The sequence below is a fragment of the Siphateles boraxobius genome, unplaced genomic scaffold (assembly GCF_051911475.1).
Source record: "Siphateles boraxobius isolate OS27281-9 unplaced genomic scaffold, OSU_SipBor_1 30, whole genome shotgun sequence".
Taxonomy (NCBI): domain Eukaryota; kingdom Metazoa; phylum Chordata; class Actinopteri; order Cypriniformes; family Leuciscidae; genus Siphateles; species Siphateles boraxobius.
The window spans coordinates 1,732,037-1,752,682 of NW_027508920.1; the positions used below are offsets into that span (position 1 = coordinate 1,732,037).

Genomic DNA, 20,646 nt, shown 5'->3' on the forward strand with positions numbered 1-20,646 from the left:
CGTTTATCTATTCATAAAACTTAATTCAATTCAATTTAAATTTATTTGTATAGCGCTTTTCACAATACATATTGTTTCAAAGCAGCTTTACAGAAAGTGCATTTCAGAAATGTACATAGAAAAAATACAGTTAGTTAATCATGTAGTAATTTAGGGCATAACATATCGCCGGCGTGGAGTCGTCACTTCACAGGCGTCGAGTCGTCTCTTCACTAGGGGTGGGGGAAAAAATCGATTCTTAGATGGATCGCGATGTGGACGTGGACGATTCTGAATCGATTCACAAATGTCAAAAATCGATTTTCAAAAAAAAATCGATTTTTTTTTTTTTTAGATATGTAGCCTATTTATAATGACGTAATATTGACGGAACGCAAAAGACGGAACTCTGAAGCGCGGAAGTGCAGTGCCAAGAACGTCTGTCTGTGGCGTGTGCACATAACAGAGACGCGATGGCTGAGCGCGAAATCCAAACACCCTCCTCGTTAAAAGCTGACGTGTGGAAATATTTTGGCTTCTATGAAGTTGAAGGGGGAAAGGAGCTGGACAAGAGCCACACTAGTTGTAAGCTTTGTAGAATAAAACTAAAATATTTCGGCAACACGACAAGTATGAGAAGCCATATGACACGTTTCCACCCAGAGGAGGAAAAACACTCGGCTGTACCAGAGCCGTTTCTCTCTATGGCTCTGGGCTGTATCGGTGTTCAGACGATTTCTGCTGCCTGGTCGAAAAATGCTACCCAAACGCGAATCGATCACAGATAATGTTGATTCATTCTCTATTGTTTCCATAATGGTGTAAATCTCACAATATTATGACATCGTTATTTCATTTTAATCAGGGTAAGTGTATGGGGGGCATATTTTGATATTTTAAATGAACTAGCAATTATCACATTTGATATAACAAGTAAAAATGATATTATTATATGAAATAAAATTATAATAAAATTCGAAGTTAAGAGTACAGTATAATGTACTGTTTTTATTTTTTAAATCGGGTGTGAAAAGTAAAAATTATCATCAAATATTCATCTTTGACCTGTCAAAGTTTCCTACAAGTCTCCACAGCGAGGATGCATAGATTTATGGGCGTGTTAAGCAGAAGAAAAATGAGTCTCCACATGCGTATAACCAGTAAGTAGCACATCTCGATGGGTAGCATGAATTGTCAGAACACCTGTTGTTGTTATATTATTAATTTACTACAAGTATGCTCATGCTGCTAGTTCAAGCACACATTTATTTTCCTGTTGGTTCTTTTCAATTTTAATAAAATATATTGTCCGTAATTCTTTATGGGTCATTACTTTTTAAAGCAAACTATTTATATTCACACACACACACACACACACACACACACACACACACACACACACACACACACACACACACACACACACACACACACACACACACACACACACACACACACACACACACACACACACACACACACACACACACACACACACACACACACAAAGATTCCGATAATCGCTTTAGAATCGATTCGCAGGCCTCTGAATCGTAATCGAATCGAATCGTGAGGTGCCTCGAGATTCCCACCCCTACTCTTCACAGGCGTTTAGTTATCTCATCGCAGGTGTTGGGGGATCTGAAGTCTCCGTGAGAGGCTGGATACAAATACTGGATACTGGAGCTGACGAACGCTATTTACCTATACAGAGATAACAGCAGAAGAGCAGATGGGAGATAATTAGCATAGCTGCTGTTCATAATGCATTCGATCTGATTCAACAGTGGTATAAAAGGTAAGCATTATGTGAAAGCTTGGCTAAAGAGATGCATCTTTAATCTAGTTTTAAACTGGGACAGCGAGTCTGAGTCGCGAACAATATCAGGAAGGCTGTTCCAGAGTTTAGGAGCTAAATGCGAGAACGCCCTCCCTCCTTTAGTGGACTTAGAGATCCTAGGAATGACCAGAAGCCTCGAATTTAGTGATCTTAAAGAACGTGATGGATTGTAGGGCGATAGAAGGTCCATTAAATACACAGGAGCTAAACCATTTAGGGCTTTATAGGTCAGTAGTAGTACTTTGTAATTGATACGGAACTTAATAGGTAACCAGTGTAGAGATGATAAAATTGGTGTTATATGATCATATTTTCTTGACCTAGTAAGAACTCTAGCAGCTGCATTTTGCACTAACTGTAGCTTGTTTATTGAGGATGCAGGAAAGCAAGCTAATAAAGCATTACAGTAATCTAGTCTCGAGGTCATGAGTGCATGAACTAACTTTTCTGCATCAGAAACAGATAGCATGTTACGTAGCTTAGCAATGTTTCTAAGGTGGAAAAAGGCTGTTCTTGTAACATATGAAATATGATTTTCGAAAGACAAGTTGCGGTCTAGTATAACACCAAGGTCTTTTACTGTAGTGGATAACGTAACAGGACATCCTTCTAAATTAAAGTTGTATTGTACAAGGTTTTGTAGGTAGTTTTTTGGACCAATAAGTAATACCTCCGTTTTATCTGAATTTAATAGCAGAAAATTACACGTCATCCAGCATTTTATATCTTTGAGACGCTGTCAATTTAGATGAGTTAGTGTTTTCATTTGGTCGTGATGAAATATATAATTGAGTGTTATCAGCATAACAGTGGAAATTAATTCCATGTTTTCTTATAATATTACCAAGTGGCAGCATATATATTGAGAATAGCAGAGGGCCTAACACCGATCCTTGCGGCACTCCATAGTCTACTGACGTTATCTTCGATTTTTTCCCCATTTAAACAGACAAAATGATAACGGTCTGATAAGTACGATCTAAACCAGCTTAATGCCTGTCCCTGAACACCAGTGTTGTTTTGTAGTCGATCCAAGAGTATTTTATGATCTATAGTGTCGAACGCAGCGCTAAGATCGAGTAGAACTAGTATTGAGATACAGCCTTGGCCAGAAGCTAAAATGCATTTGTAATTTTAACTAGCGCACTTTCTGTGCTATGATGCGGTCTGAATCCTGACTGAAATTTTTCATAGAAATATTCTTGCAAGAAAGAGCACAATTGAGCGGACACAACTTGTTCTAGAATTTTAGACATAAATGGAAGATTTGAAATGGGTCTGTAATTTACTAGGTTATTTGGATCTAATTGCGGTTTCTTAATTAGAGGTTTTATTACTGCCAGTTTGAATATTCTTGGAACATGACCTAAAGATAAAGACGAGTTAATAATATTGAGAAGAGGCTCTTCCACTACAGGTAACACTTCTTTCAGTAGTTTAGTGGGTATTGGATCTAATAAACATGTTGTTGGTTTAGATGCAATGATAAGTTTATTTAACTCTTCCTGTCCTATAGTTGTAAAGCGGTGTAGTTGTTCTTGAGGGGTGATAATTGAGGCTGAATCATAAGACACCATGAAAGATTGTACATTTACAATTGTGTTTCTGATGCTTTCTATTTTCTCATTGAAGCAATTCATAAAATCATTACTACTATACTGTAACGGAATATTTTGCTCTGGTGATGTTTGTTTATTTGTTAGTCTAGCTACGGTGTTGAATAAAAACCTTGGATTATTTTGGTTATTTTCTATTAGTTTGCGGAGATGCTCAGCCCTGGCTGCTTTTATAGCCTTTTTATAACGTGACATACTGTCTTTCTACGCGATTCTAAAGACCGCTAAATTAGTTTGTTTCCATTTACACTCTAAGTTACGAGTTTCTCTCTTGATAACATACGTAGCACTGTTGTACCATGGTGCTTTAGTTTTCTCTCTAACCTTTTTTAATCTAATTGGTGCAACAATTTCTAGTGTACTAGAGAAAATGGTGCTCAAACTGCTAGTCATTTCCTCTAGTTCATCTATTTGTTTGGGTTCACTGAGCAGCTGAGATTGATCAGGTAAGCTATCTGAGAATTTATCTATAGTGGTTGGAAGGATTGTTCTGCCTGGTCGATAACGTGGTGCAACATGACAAATTTCAGCAGTACGTATTATGCAAGTTATCATGTAATGATCAGTGACATCACTTTGCGGTACAATATCTATATCGGTTGGATTGGTTCCATATGATATAATTAAATCTAGTGTATGATTTAGACGATGAGTGGGACCACTGACGTTTTGCTTGACCCCAAAGGAGTTTAATAAATCTGTAAATGCAGCCCCTAACGCATCATTTGTGTTATCTACGTGTATGTTAAAATCTCCTACAATTATTGCTTTATCGACATTGACCAATAGATCTGAGAGAAAGTCTGCAAACTCTTTTAGGAAATCAGCATAGGGCCCTGGAGGTCTATATACAGTAGCCAACGCTAGAGATAATAGGGATTTCTTTCTTACATCTAAGAGCGTAACATTTAGCACAAGTACTTCACACGAATTAAAACTGTGACCTGTTTTCTGAGTAACATTTAGAATATCTCTATTGATTGTTGAAACACCGCCGCCACGACCGATCAGACGGGGCTCATGCTTATAACAGTATCCTGGTGGAGTAGACTCATTTAGACCGAAATAATCATTTGGTTTAAGCCAGGTTTCAGTAAGGCAGAGTACATTGAAACTATTATCTGTGATCATTTCATTTACAATAACCGCCTTAGGTGTGAGCGATCTAATGTTTAGAAGACCTAGCTTTAGAAATTGTTTTTGTTCACTGATATTGAGATTTTCTGGTTTAATTACAATTAGATTTTTCCTATATCCTACAGTAGATTTATTGTTTGGCCTCACTAAACGAGGAATAGACACAGTTTCTATATAATGTTCTACACTACTTATATCAATTAAGTTGGGACAGCAAAGACTGTGATTTGGACTTTGACTTACTAGTCATATGGTGTGTAATGTCTTGGAGATGTTTTCCGACAGAACCGCCGCTCCGATTCTGCTGGGGTGCAGGCCATCAGCACGGTAGAGCCTAGGTCGCTCCCAGAACAGATTCCAATTATTAATAAAGAGCAGTTTCTGTTCATTACACAATGACATTAACCATTCATTTAGTGCAAATAATCTACTGAACCTTTCCTGTCCTTGTCGGAATGTGGGAAGCGGTCCAGACACGATGATCCCTGCTTCAGGCGATGTACTGCGTACCGTCTCGATCAGGCTACTGTAGTCCTTCTTCAGAACCTCCGTCTGCCGCAGCCTGATGTCGTTCACTGCCGCGTGCACAACAGCTCCGACGCGCTCGTCACCGTTCAGGATCTCGGGAACATGTGCAGCAACATCTAGAACACGAGCACCAGGAAAGCAGTGAGTGTGCACCTTACCCTTTTTTGAGGTAGCACGAACGTGACGGACGATGGAACTGCCGATGATCACGGCGTCGTCGCGTTCCGACTCGCGAAGAGTGGAGAAGCGTTTCCGGGTTGAGATCTCGAAGACCGGGAGAGGCGGAGAGGTTCTTGGTCTGGTCCTGGCTCGTGTCTTCCGCTGAGGAATCACCCAGGGCCCATGGTGTTGTGTCGGTGCCGGAGTGAATGAAGCCAGGGATGATCGCGTCTTGTGCAGAGAAGCACACGGAGTAGACGAGGTCGGAGTCAAAAAGTTACTAACCACTGACTTGTGAGCATCGGCGCGTGATGTTTCAAGCGCTGATCGGCGATCTCGCATCTCAGCTTGCCTCTCTAGCAGACCATGGATCTGCTTCTCCACGGACTCCAGCTCCAACAGCACCGAATGCAGCTCGAATGTGTCCTCACCTGCACTCAGAGGTAACGTTAGAAACACATCCGATATATTCGCCATTATAACAGATGAACAGTAAATTAGTAGTGATACTACCAATATCACTACTAATTTAGGACTGAAATCCTGGATATAACCCGTATCCTTTCAGTGAAACGGGTGTAAATGAGACGATCAATAGGCGAGAGGCCACGCGTGCGATTCTAGCGGGTTAAAGGCTAGTAGCGGAGATTCGGAAAGTTGGATCTAAGTAGCGAAATCAAAGCAATCCGATTGTTTTTTATAAGGAAAAGTATCGAAAATAAGTTCACATGCTATAAAAATAGAAAGTGCTTGTTTATAATTGAGTGGTAAAGAAGAAAATCAAGGATTTATTAATCAATTCGACTGAGCTCCAAACTAACAATTTTTTCTTAGTTTAGTTAGTTTCTTAGTCAATAAAACTTAGTTTACTCTGTGTATCGTTTTCTTTAGGTGTACATGTGGCAACTGTGTTAGAATGCCAACAGAACGTGAAAACATCTGTTGCAAAGAAATACAAAAGGTATTGTAAAAATATATATGCCTATATATTTTATAGATTTGTGTTGTCCTTTTGTCATAAGCTGTAATAGCATCGAACTAACTGGCTACTATAAACAAACAGCGTTGGCATTGGTTTACGTTCTTGATCAAATCGAAAAATGACGTCATAAATTATGCATGGAAAATACATTTACAAAATTAGTACATAATTACAAATTCAGGTCCAAATTGTTTGTACGTGTTTGTCATAGACGCACAAAATAGCATAACTAAGTGTCTACTAAAGCCAGCGCTGGCATTTGTTTATGTCCTTGATAAAACTAAAACATTACGTCTAAAATTACATTATACATGCAAATACATTTAAAATGATATAGTCTTACTTACAGGTTGTGGCCCAACAACTGCTGCCTCTGGTTTAAAAGTTGGAACTGTTTCATTCTTTAGTAACATTTTGTTGTTGAATCCGGCATTGAATTTACTGGAGATTCTGGAAGGTGTCTTCCGTAAAATGCGCAGCACAGAGAGCTAAATTACGATTGTAATTTTCTGGAACATAATCAAACATACATTGTAGAGTTTGTTGACGAACTACAGCGTCCGTAGGCTGGGTGAAAATAACACACTTTCGACGGCTTGGCTACTGCTCTCCACTGTAATTCTTGCTCTTCGATAAAGCCGCAGAAATATGGCCATGCCCCCTTTTTTGCATATATAGGATTGATTATGGGTTAGTTATGTATAAATCCCTGGAAGTATCTCATTGTAGTCCCATTCGAGTCGTTTTTGTAGGCATTAAACTTCCTGATTTTTAAAAGACGATATCTCTGCTTACGTTGAACTTTCAGCACAGCAACTTTGCAGATACTGTTCATGCACCAACAGCAACATTACACACTATTTAAAATGAAAAAAGTGAAATCACAGTCAACCACCCCTTTAAGATATTTTTGATGAAATCTGAGAGCTGGATCACTCCTCCATAGGCTTCTAAGGTATTGAAACTTGCCAGCCCCTAAAAGTTCTTAAAGATATCGTTAAAATAGTGACTACAGTGGCTCAATCTTAAGTTTATCAAGCGACGAGAATACTTTTTGTGCGCAAAAAAACCTAAAAATAACGACTTTATTTCAACTATTCATTTCCTTCTCTGTGGGCCTCTAGTCAGTTAACTTAGTGTGATAGCGTAGAGCTATGTCACACGTAGGCTCACTATTGGCCGGCGCTGGTCGTGTGACGTACAACAACAGAAGAACTGCGCTATATCACTTGTGAACTGACTCGAGGCCCACAGAGAAGGAAACGAATAGTTGAAATAGTCGTTATTTATTTATTTTTAGCGCTCAAAAAATATTCTCGTCGTTTGATAAACTTAAGATTGAGTCACTTTAGTCACTTTGACTATTTTAACGATATCTTTAATAACTTTTAGGGGCTGGCAAGCTTCAATCCCTTAAGAAGCCTATGGAGGAGTGATCCAGCTCTCAGATTTAATCAAAAAGATCATAATTCGTGTTCCGAAGATGAACGAAGGTCTTACGAGGTTGGAACAACATGAGGGTGAGTAAATACTGACAGAATTTTCATTTTTGGGTGAACTATCCCTTTAATGTTTCAGCACTGACAGTTGTACCTAACACTGAGATAACGTTACGCATCACTGACAAGCCTACATTTACCAAAAAAAAGTTTTTTCAACATCAATCTGTCAACGAACTAACCTATACATCAGTAAACACATAGCGTCTGTATCTCACTACATGAGTTACAAAAATAGATCAAAGTGACATTACGTTAACCAACCATTCAGAAACATCCTGTTCGAGCCTTAATTGTCGAACTTCTTAGGGCCCGTCATCTTGTTCCGGGTCCGACTCCGGTTCATATTGATACGGTTGCACAGATGTGTCCTCAGAGACTCCCGCTACCATTCTTGTTGCAAAATATACCCTCAACTGTTGTCAAGGCAACACTCCACGTGCGTGGTGTCAAAACGCCCCAAAGAACAGAGGGGCGGAGTGAGCAAAGCTCATTATCATTTATAGGTATATGCACTTGAAATGGCGTGCTGAAAACAGAGCTGTTTTTGACCATGTAAAATAAGTGTTTTCTTACAATACTAATGATAATTTTGTATAAAATTGTTTTACAAAGTTTTCATTTAGACCCTAAAGATTCATATTAACTTGTACAAAAATGGCATTATATAACCCCTTTAATGTTAGCTCAATGTCTCTCCTGTTTTCTGCCTCAGTGTTAAGAATGCCAGCAACTTTTCATCTGGCTTCAAACTAGTTAAAATCACTAGGCATTTGATTAATGGTTTGTATGGGAGAACACTGCGCCGAATTCAAACACTTTTTACTGGATTTCACACACAGTGCTGTTTAGTGGTCACATGAGCAAGGACAGTTCAAACGGGCAGCCCTGTCTTGTTCTGCTTTTGGCATGTTTGCTGTATAATGTTTCTCATACACAACAGAAATGGCCGGGCTTATCAGTAATTGATAAGCATTTGCATAGAGCATAAACATTATATCGAACACTTATGGAACTTTTGCTATAATTTTATCGAGGAAAATTATAGCTGGGGAATCTTTTAACCATATATGAACCATATATTTAACCTTCAAGAAATATTGTGGTTGTCTTGTCAGTTCAGAGCTTCTGAGCTTCAAGGCTTCAGGAATCCTTCTTATTTTCTGCTCTAGTTATTTCTTGTCATTCACAATTATGAAAAGTCTGTCCTTTGCTCCAGTGTGTGTATATGTTTTTTTTCTCCCCCCCCCCCCCAGATACCTCTCTAGCGTTAGTCACCTTATCTTGGATGAAATTCATGAGAGGAGTCTTCAGTCTGATGTTCTTCTCACCATCGTGAAGGACCTGTTAATTGCTCGAGATGACCTAAAAGTAGTCCTCATGAGTGCCACACTTAACGCTGAGAAATTCAGCAAGTATTTCAGTAAGAGAATTAACATAACTTCAAATTATTCAGATGGATAAATCCAAAATAAATATTTTTTTTATACAGTTTTGTAGTGAATTTAACTGTTAGCATTTAGGATTGTTTATCTATCTGTCTTATAATATATTACAGTCTAATACAGCTCTCTGTTCTCCTCAAAGAACACAGTATGCCAAGAGCTAGCCTAACGCTAACGACCAGGATAATCGGTTTAGCATTTAAGGGGGAAAAAGTCAGATCATGAACAGTGGGAATCCAACCCTTCAATAAGGATCAGACACATAACTATGGTAATCACTGAAGATTGCATGTTCTTTCTCTTATAGATAATTGTCCCATGATCCATATTCCTGGATACACATACCCAGTGAAAGAGTTTTTACTGGAGGACGTGGTGGAATTGCTTAGGTGAGCGAATTTTTTTGTGATACATTTACAAAATACAGTATCATTTCTAAGTTTGGGGTCAGTAAAAACAAAGTAAGGAATTAATACATTCACTGCCCTTACTAAGGATACATTAAAGTGATCAAAAATGACATTAAAGAAATGTATAATCTTACAAAAGATTTAGATTTCAAATAAATGCATAAAAAAACTTTCTATTCATCAAAGAATCCAAAAAAGTATTACTGTTTCCACAAAAATAATAAGCAGCACAACTGTTTTTAACAATAATAATAATCATAATTTTTTTCTTGTGCAAATCAGCATATTAGAATGATTTTTGAAGGATCATGTGACACTGATGACTGCTGAAAATTCAGCTTTTCCATCACATGAATAATTTACATTTTAAACATATTAAAATAAAAAACAGTTATTTAAAAAAATAATTATGTTTCACAATATTACTGTATTATTGCTGTTTGTTTGGTCAAATCAATGCAGTTTTGGTGAGCATAAGAGACTTATTTAAAAAAAAATGTAAAAATCTTACTGACCACAAATCTTTGAATGATAGTGTGTATTTTATACTTATTGCACTGCTGGATCCAGCTACTTAAAGGGTTAGTTCACCCAAAAATGAAAATTATGCCATTAATGACTCACCCTCATGTCGTTCCAAGCCCTTAAGACCTCCGTTCATCTTCGGAACACAGTTTAAGATATTTTAGATTTAGTCCGAGAGTTTTCGGTCCCTCCATTGAAAATCTATGTACGGTATAATGTACTTGTCCAGAAAGGCAATAAAGACATCATCAAAGTAGTCCACGTGACCTCAGGGGGTTAGTTAGAAATTTTTGAAGCATCGAAAATACATTTTGTTCCAAAAATAACAAAAACGATGACTTTATTCAGCATTGTATTCTCTTCCGGTTCTGTTGTCAATCCGTGTTCACGAGGCCAGTGACGCTGCTGACGTAAGACGCTGCTGACGTGTTATCTGGTGCGTCCGTTTATTCGGGTTCAAATAAATATGTCTGGTTAAAAAAAAATGCAAGTCTTCCCCTGTGTCGAAATCCTTAGACATGTTTGCAAAGATTGTTTTGTTTACAGCGTGCGTCTCCCTCAGACTGTAAACGAAGCTCGGGCGCACCAGATAACATGTCAGCTCGTCTTACGTCAGCGGACTCATGAACGCGGATTGACAACAGAACCGGAAGAGAATACAATGCTGAATAATGTCGTCGTTTTTGTTATTTTTGGAACAAAATGTATTTTCGATGCTTCAAAAAATTCTAACTAACCCACTGATGTCACATGGACTACTTTGATGATGTCTTTATTGTAGGGGTGTGTCATATCATACCATCCACGATAATACCGGTATACATTTTTAGATGATAAAAAAAGTGTCATATCGTGATATCAATGATATAGCGACGCAATATGGCGCATTTACGTTCCCTAGCACGCACAACAACAACACCTGTCTGAGTGCGAGAGCAGCCTGTCAGCCTCCGATGACGATTTAACAATTTCACAAATAGCTTGAGTGTTCAGCGGGGCTGCCGATGCACGTCTTCTCTCGCGCGCGTTTAGGAGTCGGGACATGACTGAATGGTCTCTTGCACAATCGGGCCATCAGTGCATCGTAACTAAAGTTTATAATTTTCAAGTCTTCTTAATTCTTATCAATTTAAACATTCAAGCGGTTTTAAACTATCCAGTAAGCTACTCGCACACTCTCTGAGAGAGTTGCACTGCGTGCATACATATAGTAGCCTACAGCTCGCGAGAAACTAAAGTTATTTTTCGCGGATTATATCGCTTTAATGGGGGGAAAAACGCAAAATTGTGTAAAACTTCCGGTCTTGGTAAGTATACTCATAAACACAGTCGGTTATGTATAAAACGCATGTGACAGTGTGACAGACAGTATAATGGAAACAGCAATGGATCCGTGCACTAGCTGTAAAAGTGACAGCAGCCATAGGCTATGCGTTTGTCATTAATGTTGTCGTCAAAACAACAAAAGATAGCTTTAATTGTAATGAATGAGAATTATTAGTCTCTGTATTTAATTTAATCAGGAAACAGAACTAAAAGACTGTGTTATTTTACATTTAATTACTTTATTATGTTTCTGTAGTGTTTCTGAATACTGGTGTTAGACCTATACACATTTAACATTTAATTCAAAGATTGAAATCAAGCTTCCTTGTGTTGTGTAAACTCTTAACAACCAAATTACCACATTGTAAAAACGCAAAGTGAGCAAACATTTAGGCGAGATAAACATAATAAGAACATTTTCAACAACAAAAAAAAAAATGTCTATATCGTCATGAATATCATTATCGCAAATATTCTTGAAATATCGTGATATAATTTTGAGGCTATATCGCCCACCCCTACTTTATTGCCTTTCTGGACAAGGACAGTATACCGTACATAGATTTTCAATGGAGGGACAAAAAGCTCTCGGACTGAATCTAAAATATCTTAAACTGTGTTCCGAAGATGAACGGAGGTCTTACGGGCTTGGAACGACATGAGGGTGAGTCATTAATGACATAATTTTCATTTTTGGGTGAACTAACCCTTTAAGATAGTAGCTGTTTTACATGGTTGCAGCTGGTCCAAGGTGGTTTAAGTGCCATTAACTGTGAGCTAGACTTAGTAGAGGTCAATTCATTCAGAACTGCTAGACCACCCTGGATAAGCTGGCAGGCACCTGGTTGAATGGGTTAAAGGATTAATTCACCCCACAATTAAAAATCCGGTTTTAAGCAGCTCTTTTCTATACAGTTCATCAGTTCGCACATTTACTAACCACAGCTTTTTGAATTGCCATGGGAGAGTAACTGATGACACAATTGTAATTTTTGGGTGAACTATTCCTTTAGACTGGTATTTTTTTATCTTATAGTTTTCTTTTTAGGTTTCAACTCCATTTGAGATTTCCCCACATGAATGGCACAATGGCTACAGTATATGCAGGATAGAAGTTGACTAACTGAATGCTGGGAGTGTTTCCTAACTTTGTTTCATAGATTCCAACCAAAGCAACAATACCGAAGACCTCGCTATAAGAGAGGGTTTATGCACGGCCAGAACGCACGGCCAGAGAAAGAGCTGAAAGAGGCAGAATACCGTGAGAGCTGGCCCTGTTACGCCCGTTCGCTAAGAGATCGGTCAGTATTTTTTGAAAAACAACTCAGTAATACATCTATTCCCATATTGAATGACAGCAACCTCAATCACATTAAAGTAAATGCAAACTATTTAACAAATTGCCTCATTTTATTGCCTTAAGTTATTTAGTGCAGTTTGAAAATGCAGCTTTTTGCGGGCTGAAATTAGGCATCGTTGACGTTTTTTATTGCAGCTGTTAAAGTGAATTTTTATAAATATTAAATTCACAGTATAAATATTTCACAGCACTTGTGTTGAGTTACTGAGATGTGATTTAGCATGACCTGTCTGCTCTGTGATTGGCAGGTACTCAGACAGCACCATTGACACGCTGGCGATGATAGATGATGATGAGAAGATCAATCTGGAGCTCATCGTAGGATTGATCCGACACATCGTGATGAAAGAGGATGTGAGTACCTTCCCTGTAAGCATGGCTTGTTATTTTTATGTATCCGAGTGTGTCCATGTGACCCCTCTCCTCTCCTCTCTCAATACCACATTCACATCCTGTTCATATTACTACTAGTTCATACTCTACATGCATACAATTAGTCTGAATTCTCAATGAATGAACGCAGGACTCGACTTTTTGAAAGATAATTTTACTTGCCCGACTGATCAAGTAGCTTAACTTTAGTGACAAAAAATAACCAGGGAATCACCAAAACGCAAGAATGATTGTGATTTATAACATTCAATGTAAACAGCGATTGATAATGGCTAGTGTATTTCTGGTAACAATGTCGCGTTGAGGCTCTTATGTTAGATACATTCGTGAAGAAATCAAAACAAATGAGTGAAACGGCTCACAGAAAACTAAAAATTCTAATTGTTGTTTTTTATTTATAACATATGATTTAGTTTAACATAACACAACTAAGGGAGCTGTTTTGCTGAATATTATCATGATTGAAAATGTTACATTGAATTTATTGTTCAATAAACAAATAAAGTTAATATTTATTATTAAGTTACTTAAATTTTAGACACAAACAATATTAACTGTTTTTGTTCTATTTCACCGACGAAAATAGTTCCAAAGGAAAGCAACAGCAGCGCTGTGTTTTGTTACTGAATGATTCAGCGTTTTGAACGAATCTTTTGTATGAATGACTCAATGACTCACTAATCAAGACGGTCACTTGACGCCACCTATTGGCGGTTTAGTTTAATGTTTAAGTATTGCATTTTTTTTATTCGTATATTCAAACATCTATTTAAAACATCAATCTCATAACATAATTTATTGTAGTTGTAATTTTGCACAGCAAATTATTTAATTTGATGGGTAACAGCCCTATAGTGTCTTATTATTATAACTGAATTTATTTATCAAATGTAAGAATTTGACATGAAAGATGATGCATACATTAAATAAGGTAATACAAATTATCTTTATAAAAATAAATAACACTCTGGAGTAAATATCACAAATATGAATATTTAAGTATGTAAAATCTGAAAATATTGCTTCAGAATAAATATATTTAAACCACCAAAAAATCACCCCCTCCCGTACATGGTACAATACATACAATTTGCTATGTACTGTACCTGATAGGACCCAAGTCCTATTCTTTTAGGTATGCTTGGGATCATTGTCCTGTTGGAAGGTCCAATGATGCCCAAGCTTCAGCTTCCTCACTGCCAGCATGACGTTTTATACAAAAATGAATCGGGTAAGTGTACCCATTAAGCCCACCAAAATCGAAGTCTAGGTTTTTTTCATAGATATTGACATAGTTTATAAGAAAAATCATTTGTTAAAATGCAAGATTTATCTCTCATTTGAAAATTTATTCATTAGTTGATGTACATTTTTGAATATAAAATTAAGATATTTTAAGAATAAAGTGAAAAGTCTGGCATGGGCTTAATTGGTACTTTTGGCACCATTTAAGTGTTCCAAATAAGCCCACATCATCATTGTGTAGCAAATCAGCTCAATTAAATATCAATAATCAATAATAACTAGTTATAATTGATTATAAATATCTGGATCAGTTAATGATTAATTTGAGGTAGCTAAATTAACATTACAACCAATTAAGCAGTTCGTCCAACAAACTCTTTTGATTATTCATTTATTCTAAGAAAAGGGTATCTTTCATTTCCACAGAAAAATAAGTCTTTCCTAGCATGTACAGCGCTTAGAGCATGTAACAGGGTCAATTAAACTTTGTATGCAAGCAGGGAATCAGAACCAAATACATATTGTGCACAAGTTTTATTAACAAAAACATGAAAACAACTAACATACAAACAATTACACATTAATTCATGCATTCAAAGGGAGATGGTTAAAGTGACAGAATGAAACCGGAAGTAGGAAATGGAACTATGGAACAGATCCATTTAACTATGAAAAGAACCATCAATATTATCATTTTCAAAGCACCTTCTTAAATTGATACTGGCATGGCTTAGCAGTGGACACAATTCTTGAAGTTGTTGAAAACTAAAGTCGTTGACGGTTTCTTGAGTGTCAAATGTTGAAGTTGCACTCGTTTTCTTCTCCGTTGGATGAAGAAGATGATGAACTTGCATGGGTAGTTCGACTCTGTACTGGTTGGAGGTTTTCTCTCTCTCCATGAGCACATGGCTGAGCACATGCAGATTGTGTGACCTGCCGGCCCTGGGCCGGAGAGGCCATGCAGGCAACCAAGGAGTGAGGAAGTTGGCGTAGTTGGTTGCCCATTCAGTGATGGTAAAGTGGTAGTTTTCTTCTGAGTTGAAATGAAGAAAATACAGTCTGACTCTGTTAGGAGAGTGAAGGAATAGCAGCCTGTGGTCACAGCCTACCAGGTCCCATGGGACCCGGTCGGGGTCCCCCCCAGACATCTACCAGCAGTCGAGAAGCAGGAGCAAGAGAGAGCTGATCTTGTGATCAGTGATTTTTAACATGAAGATGTCACACTCTCTGGGGGTCTGTGAGCCAATAAGAAATGTTTCCTTTGGAGGGAAAATTTTACGACTCTATGTGCTCAGGCAGCACATTTGAATCTGTAATTTCATTGGGTGTTTAAGAAAAGAATCTTCAAGATTCTTATAATACCCAAACATCACAAAGTTAGCAAAATGCAATGTAAATTAAGAAATGGGGAACGAAGATTGGAGTTTATGGAAACCAAACGTGCAACACATATGATTCTGTTTAACCATAGTATGCAAAGTCTGAAACATTAACCCATTAGAGTTTACAAGAAAGCATAGGCCAAAACAAAATCAAAAGGAAAATCATGAGATGTGAAAATTAGATACATGTTTATAAATTTCTCAAGTGGTTATATATATATATATATATATATATATATATATATATATATATATATATATATATATGATTAACAGGGCTTAAATCTCCTTCTCAGTAAGATTTAAGTAAGAGTCACATCTCTCAGGAATTCCAGGGTAAAAATTCTTATCAATTTAACCGGACACTGAGTTCTGCCAGTGGTGTTAGTTTCAAGGGAAGTTGGCCACATATCTTAGTTGGGAGAGTGAGTTTGCCGGACTATTCATTAAATATAATGAAAAATGTGTGTGTGATTGGTCCAGACGCTACAAATGATTCACAAAACATAAAAAATTAATTGATTTAAAAATAGTAAAACATCAGTATATTTATTCAGTGACAGGGAAGTATTAAAAAAAATCCTTTTGCTAATGTTTGATTAGAGCCCTGGGTGGGATGGGTAGGTGTTAGTGGCCTGTGGTCTGGAGTATTAAGTTGGCTTGACTGGAGTTGTAGCTGGAGTCAAGCTGTAAGTTTGACTTGGTGTATCTCTGGAGCCAAGCCGAGTTGGGGCTCCATACTCTGGGCTTAGGGGGGCCTCCTAGTGTGCCCCAGACATCGGGAGTCTGGAGTCTTAAGTGGGCTTGGCTCCCGAGTTATGCCTGGTCAAAGGTGGAAGTTTGACCGGGTGTATCTCAGGAAGGAAGCTGAGTTGGGGCTCCAGATTCTGGGGTTTCGGGGGTCTCCTAGTGGGTCCCTCACACTGGGAGTCTGGAGCCTTAGGTTGGCTTGACTCTGGAGTTATGCCTGAACCAAGTTCCACTGGAAGTGACCATATCTCGGGAAGAAAGCAGAGTTAGGGCTCAATACTCCCGGCATAGGGGGCCCACTGGGTGACCTCTCCATGCCCGGAGTCCGGAGCCCCAACACGGCTCGGGTCCCGAGTTTTGCCCGGTCAAAGCTGGACAGGAAGTGGCGGTATCCCAGAGCCGGACGGTCCCAGGGGCTCAGGACTGTGGGGAATCCCTCTGGGACCTCTCCATGCCGGGAATCTCAAGCCTTAACTCGGCTTGGGTCCCGAATTATGACCGGTTAAACATAAAGAACTTTAGGACAAAACAGGCTCTATCTCATTTGAATGAATGACTGTAATTTGTAGGCCTATCTAAATATAGTTGTAAATTAAGGTAGTAAGTAAGGTAAGGTTAAAAGGTTAGTAAGGTAAAATCACTCAAAGAAATGTTATCATTAAACACTTTCAGACAATGTATCAAAGTTTGCAATTATAGGGATTCCTCATTGAAACTCACAAGGTGGGCTTAAATAATTTCATAGTAAGTAATGGTGAACAAAGAAAATGTTTTCCTTTAAATGTAAGATATGTTTACAAATACATGCATGGAGCTTAAATATACTGTGGACTAAGTATCATAGTCATTTTCATTGTGCCCACATTGGGAAATGTTAAGTTTTTTTTCATTCAAGGTTAGTTTGAGTTGGCTATAGTTTGCATGCGTTTTGTGGGATTTAAACCCATCTTTAAAAAAAGTTAATTTATGAAAATAATCTTCTCTACAAAACTATTTATGATGTATTTATTTGTAAATTAATGTAAAATGAATCACAAAACATTTAGTGTTTGCAGTTGACATGCTTAATTCTTTGGCAGTCTATCTTTCTGTAAGGCTAATGGTTTGACCTAGAGATTAGCTTTGAACAGAAGCTAATAAAACTAATCTTTCCATTTAAAGAAATTATATAAAATGATAAAGTACTATTTGTTCATGCACAAAAAATAATACATTTATCTCTTATTTGACATATCAATGTAGTTACCAAAGAAATGGCTGAAAATGGCAGAAATGTGTTGATTTCTGAAGGGTCCCGAAACACCAAAGTTTTGGGGTGACTGTGTGAGGTCCCCTGAGCACATGGGTGGGGCTAACTCAACGTTGCCAAATGTGATTGGTATGCAATAAAAAATTCCAGGAAAGTAACAAATCACTGGATTGGTTAAAATAATGAGCAGCATAAAATATTAATTTCTCTTTTTTTAATTTGACTTCAAAGTTGAAAATGGGCTTAAAGGCTACATGGGCTCAATGGGTACACTTACCCCCCATCTTGCCTTCCACACGCTGCAGGTTTTCAGTGCCAGAGGATGCAAATCAGCCCCAGAGCATCACTGAGCCACCATCATGCTTAACTGTATACAGTGTTCTTTTCAGCAAATGCTTCATTCTTTTTCCTCCAGACATACCGCTGATCCATAGGGCCGAAAAGTTGCAGTTTTATTTCATTGCTCCACAAAACAGAATCTCAAAACTTCTGTGGCTTATTTATATAATAGTTATGCAAATTTGAGCCGACTTTTCTTGTGCTTTTTGGTCAGTAGTGGTGTGCGTCTTGGAGTTAAACGCCTTACTGTGCAAGCTGAAACCTCAGTGCCTGTTACCACCAAGTCTTGCTACAGGTCTTTTGCAGCCACTCGATGGTTTTTCTGTGCCTGTCTTCTCAGAAATCTGGTTACAATTGTTGATGTCTTCCTTTTCTGCAATGTTCAGGTAGTGTAACCACTGTTCCTATAACTTTGAACTTGTGAACTATGCTTTCCACGGTGTCTCTAGGAACATGTATTGCCTTCTCCATCTTTTTGGATCCTGTTCCTTGTTTGTGAAGGGTGATGATAACGTCTCTTAACTTTTTGGGCCATTCTTTTATTATATATATATATATATATATATATATATATATATATATAGTGTGTGTATATATATATATATAGTGTGTGTATATATATATATAGTGTGTGTATATATATATATATATATATATATATATATATATAGTGTGTGTGTATATATATATATATATATATATATATATATATATATATATATATATATATATTATTGGTAACACTTTACAATAAGGTTCATTAGTTAACCGTGAACTAACTTGAACAATCAATGAACAGCTGGATTTTTATTAACTAGCATGAACTAACAATGACCAAAACGTTACAGTATTTATTAACCTTCGTTTATGTTAGTTAATGAAAATCCAGCCGTTCATTGTTTGTTCAAGTTAGTTCAGTGTGCATTAACTAATGTAAGCAAATACAACCTTTGATTTTAATAATGTATTATTAAATGTTGAAATTAATATTAACTAAGATTGCATGATCAAATGGTTTTTCAAAATGCAATTGAAAATGTGCATTTAAAAATATTTTATATCTAAAAGATTCATTTATTTGACTACATTTTGAAACATGAATTGAATAAATGGTTTTACATTTTATATTCCACAGATATTTGTATTTACACAGAATAGTATTTGGATAAAAAATAAAATCAGCACTTCAATTTGTTCTGTACAATCTTTCTCAAGTCCTCACCAAATGTCAGTTTGGACCTAGTCTGATAATACCACTTTTATTATATTAGGTCATACCCCACAATTGTAATCAACTAAAGATGTGGCCTAGTGGTTACAAAGGTACATGCTTAATGACACATTGAGCCATGGTGTTCATGCTGGCAAACTAAGATTATCTTTGTCTAGAGTTACGTAGTCAAACATTTACATTTTGTGAGATAGCATAATTGTATTTAAATTTAATCAGTGTATAGCAGTTGAGAGTCCACTGACCCTTACTAGGATAGTGCAGAAAGAAAAAAAAAACAGAGAAAAGTCTAGCATGTGTTTATTCTCCGTGTCCAAAATGTCAGAAACAGCAGAGTGGGTTGTCTTTCAGGAGCCGAGTATTGTGATTGTAAGATTGTTTGTGTATAAGAAAAAATAAGCTCTGGCTTGAAAACATAACCTCTAAAATAACAGGCAAACATCCTGCTCTGTACTGTGAGGCAGATGTGATGGGACTAGTTCATACTTCAAAGTATTTGTTGTGTTTATCTGGGAGGAAGATGAAGAGCAAAGTTTTCGTAGAAAGGAGCACTTGCGTCATCAGTGTCACAGTCCTGGATGTCACAGCAGAACAGGAAGATTAAGTTTTGGTAATTAACCATAAGATTTGGGAATAAAGGGATTTTTATTGTCAGGTTTGTTTTGCTCCACACATGGAAATCTGGGTCACAGAATGCTCTGAAACGTATTCACACACATACACATACCGATTCCTGTTAGAATGCACAACCAGTGACACGCTCATGTGCAAGCATGCATTGCAAGAGCAAGTCGATTCTGTTTAATTTGTCATGTACTCTTGATATGACGTTGCTTGGGTGTTAAATATAGAACCAGGGCGGCCTAGGAACACTTCATGTTTTATCTCCCTCCTCCCCTCCGATTTTTATGAGGGTAAACCATCTGATTGCTTTTGCTAACGTAATAGATTTGATTCACTTTATCTGACTTTGGTAGGCGAAATTACCCATCAGATCGCAGTGTGGAAATGCAATTTGTGCTTGTGGTGATTTAGGAACTCTCGAAAATATTTTTTGAACTTGACAACAAAAAACTGAAAACCCTTAATTTTGACCATGTGAGTTCATTAATGGTGTCTTTGTTTGCAAATAAGTCTGTGTGGTTGAAGTGACTAAGTGGTTTAGTCACATTTGATATGACACATGGGTGATGCTAGGCTTTTGAGGGCATAGACATAATAAATACATAGACGCCCTATTGGCCGCTTTGG

The 20,646-nt window shown here is 37.4% G+C and overlaps 1 protein-coding gene across 2 annotated transcripts in view; it reads left to right on the top strand.

Annotated features, from left to right (window-relative positions):
* dhx36 (DEAH (Asp-Glu-Ala-His) box polypeptide 36) overlaps positions 1–20,646 on the top strand; it is a 146,415-nt gene that overhangs the window by 46,870 nt on the left and 78,899 nt on the right. Inside the window, exons 8-11 of one of the 2 annotated variants that reach the window (XM_077248126.1) lie at positions 8,997–9,163; positions 9,493–9,574; positions 12,607–12,747; positions 13,055–13,175. In XM_077248126.1, the coding sequence (XP_077104241.1) occupies positions 8,997–9,163; positions 9,493–9,574; positions 12,607–12,747; positions 13,055–13,175 (511 nt within the window). The remainder of the gene's footprint in view (positions 1–8,996; positions 9,164–9,492; positions 9,575–12,606; positions 12,748–13,054; positions 13,176–20,646) is intronic. The other variant, XM_077248127.1, reaches the window with a different exon arrangement.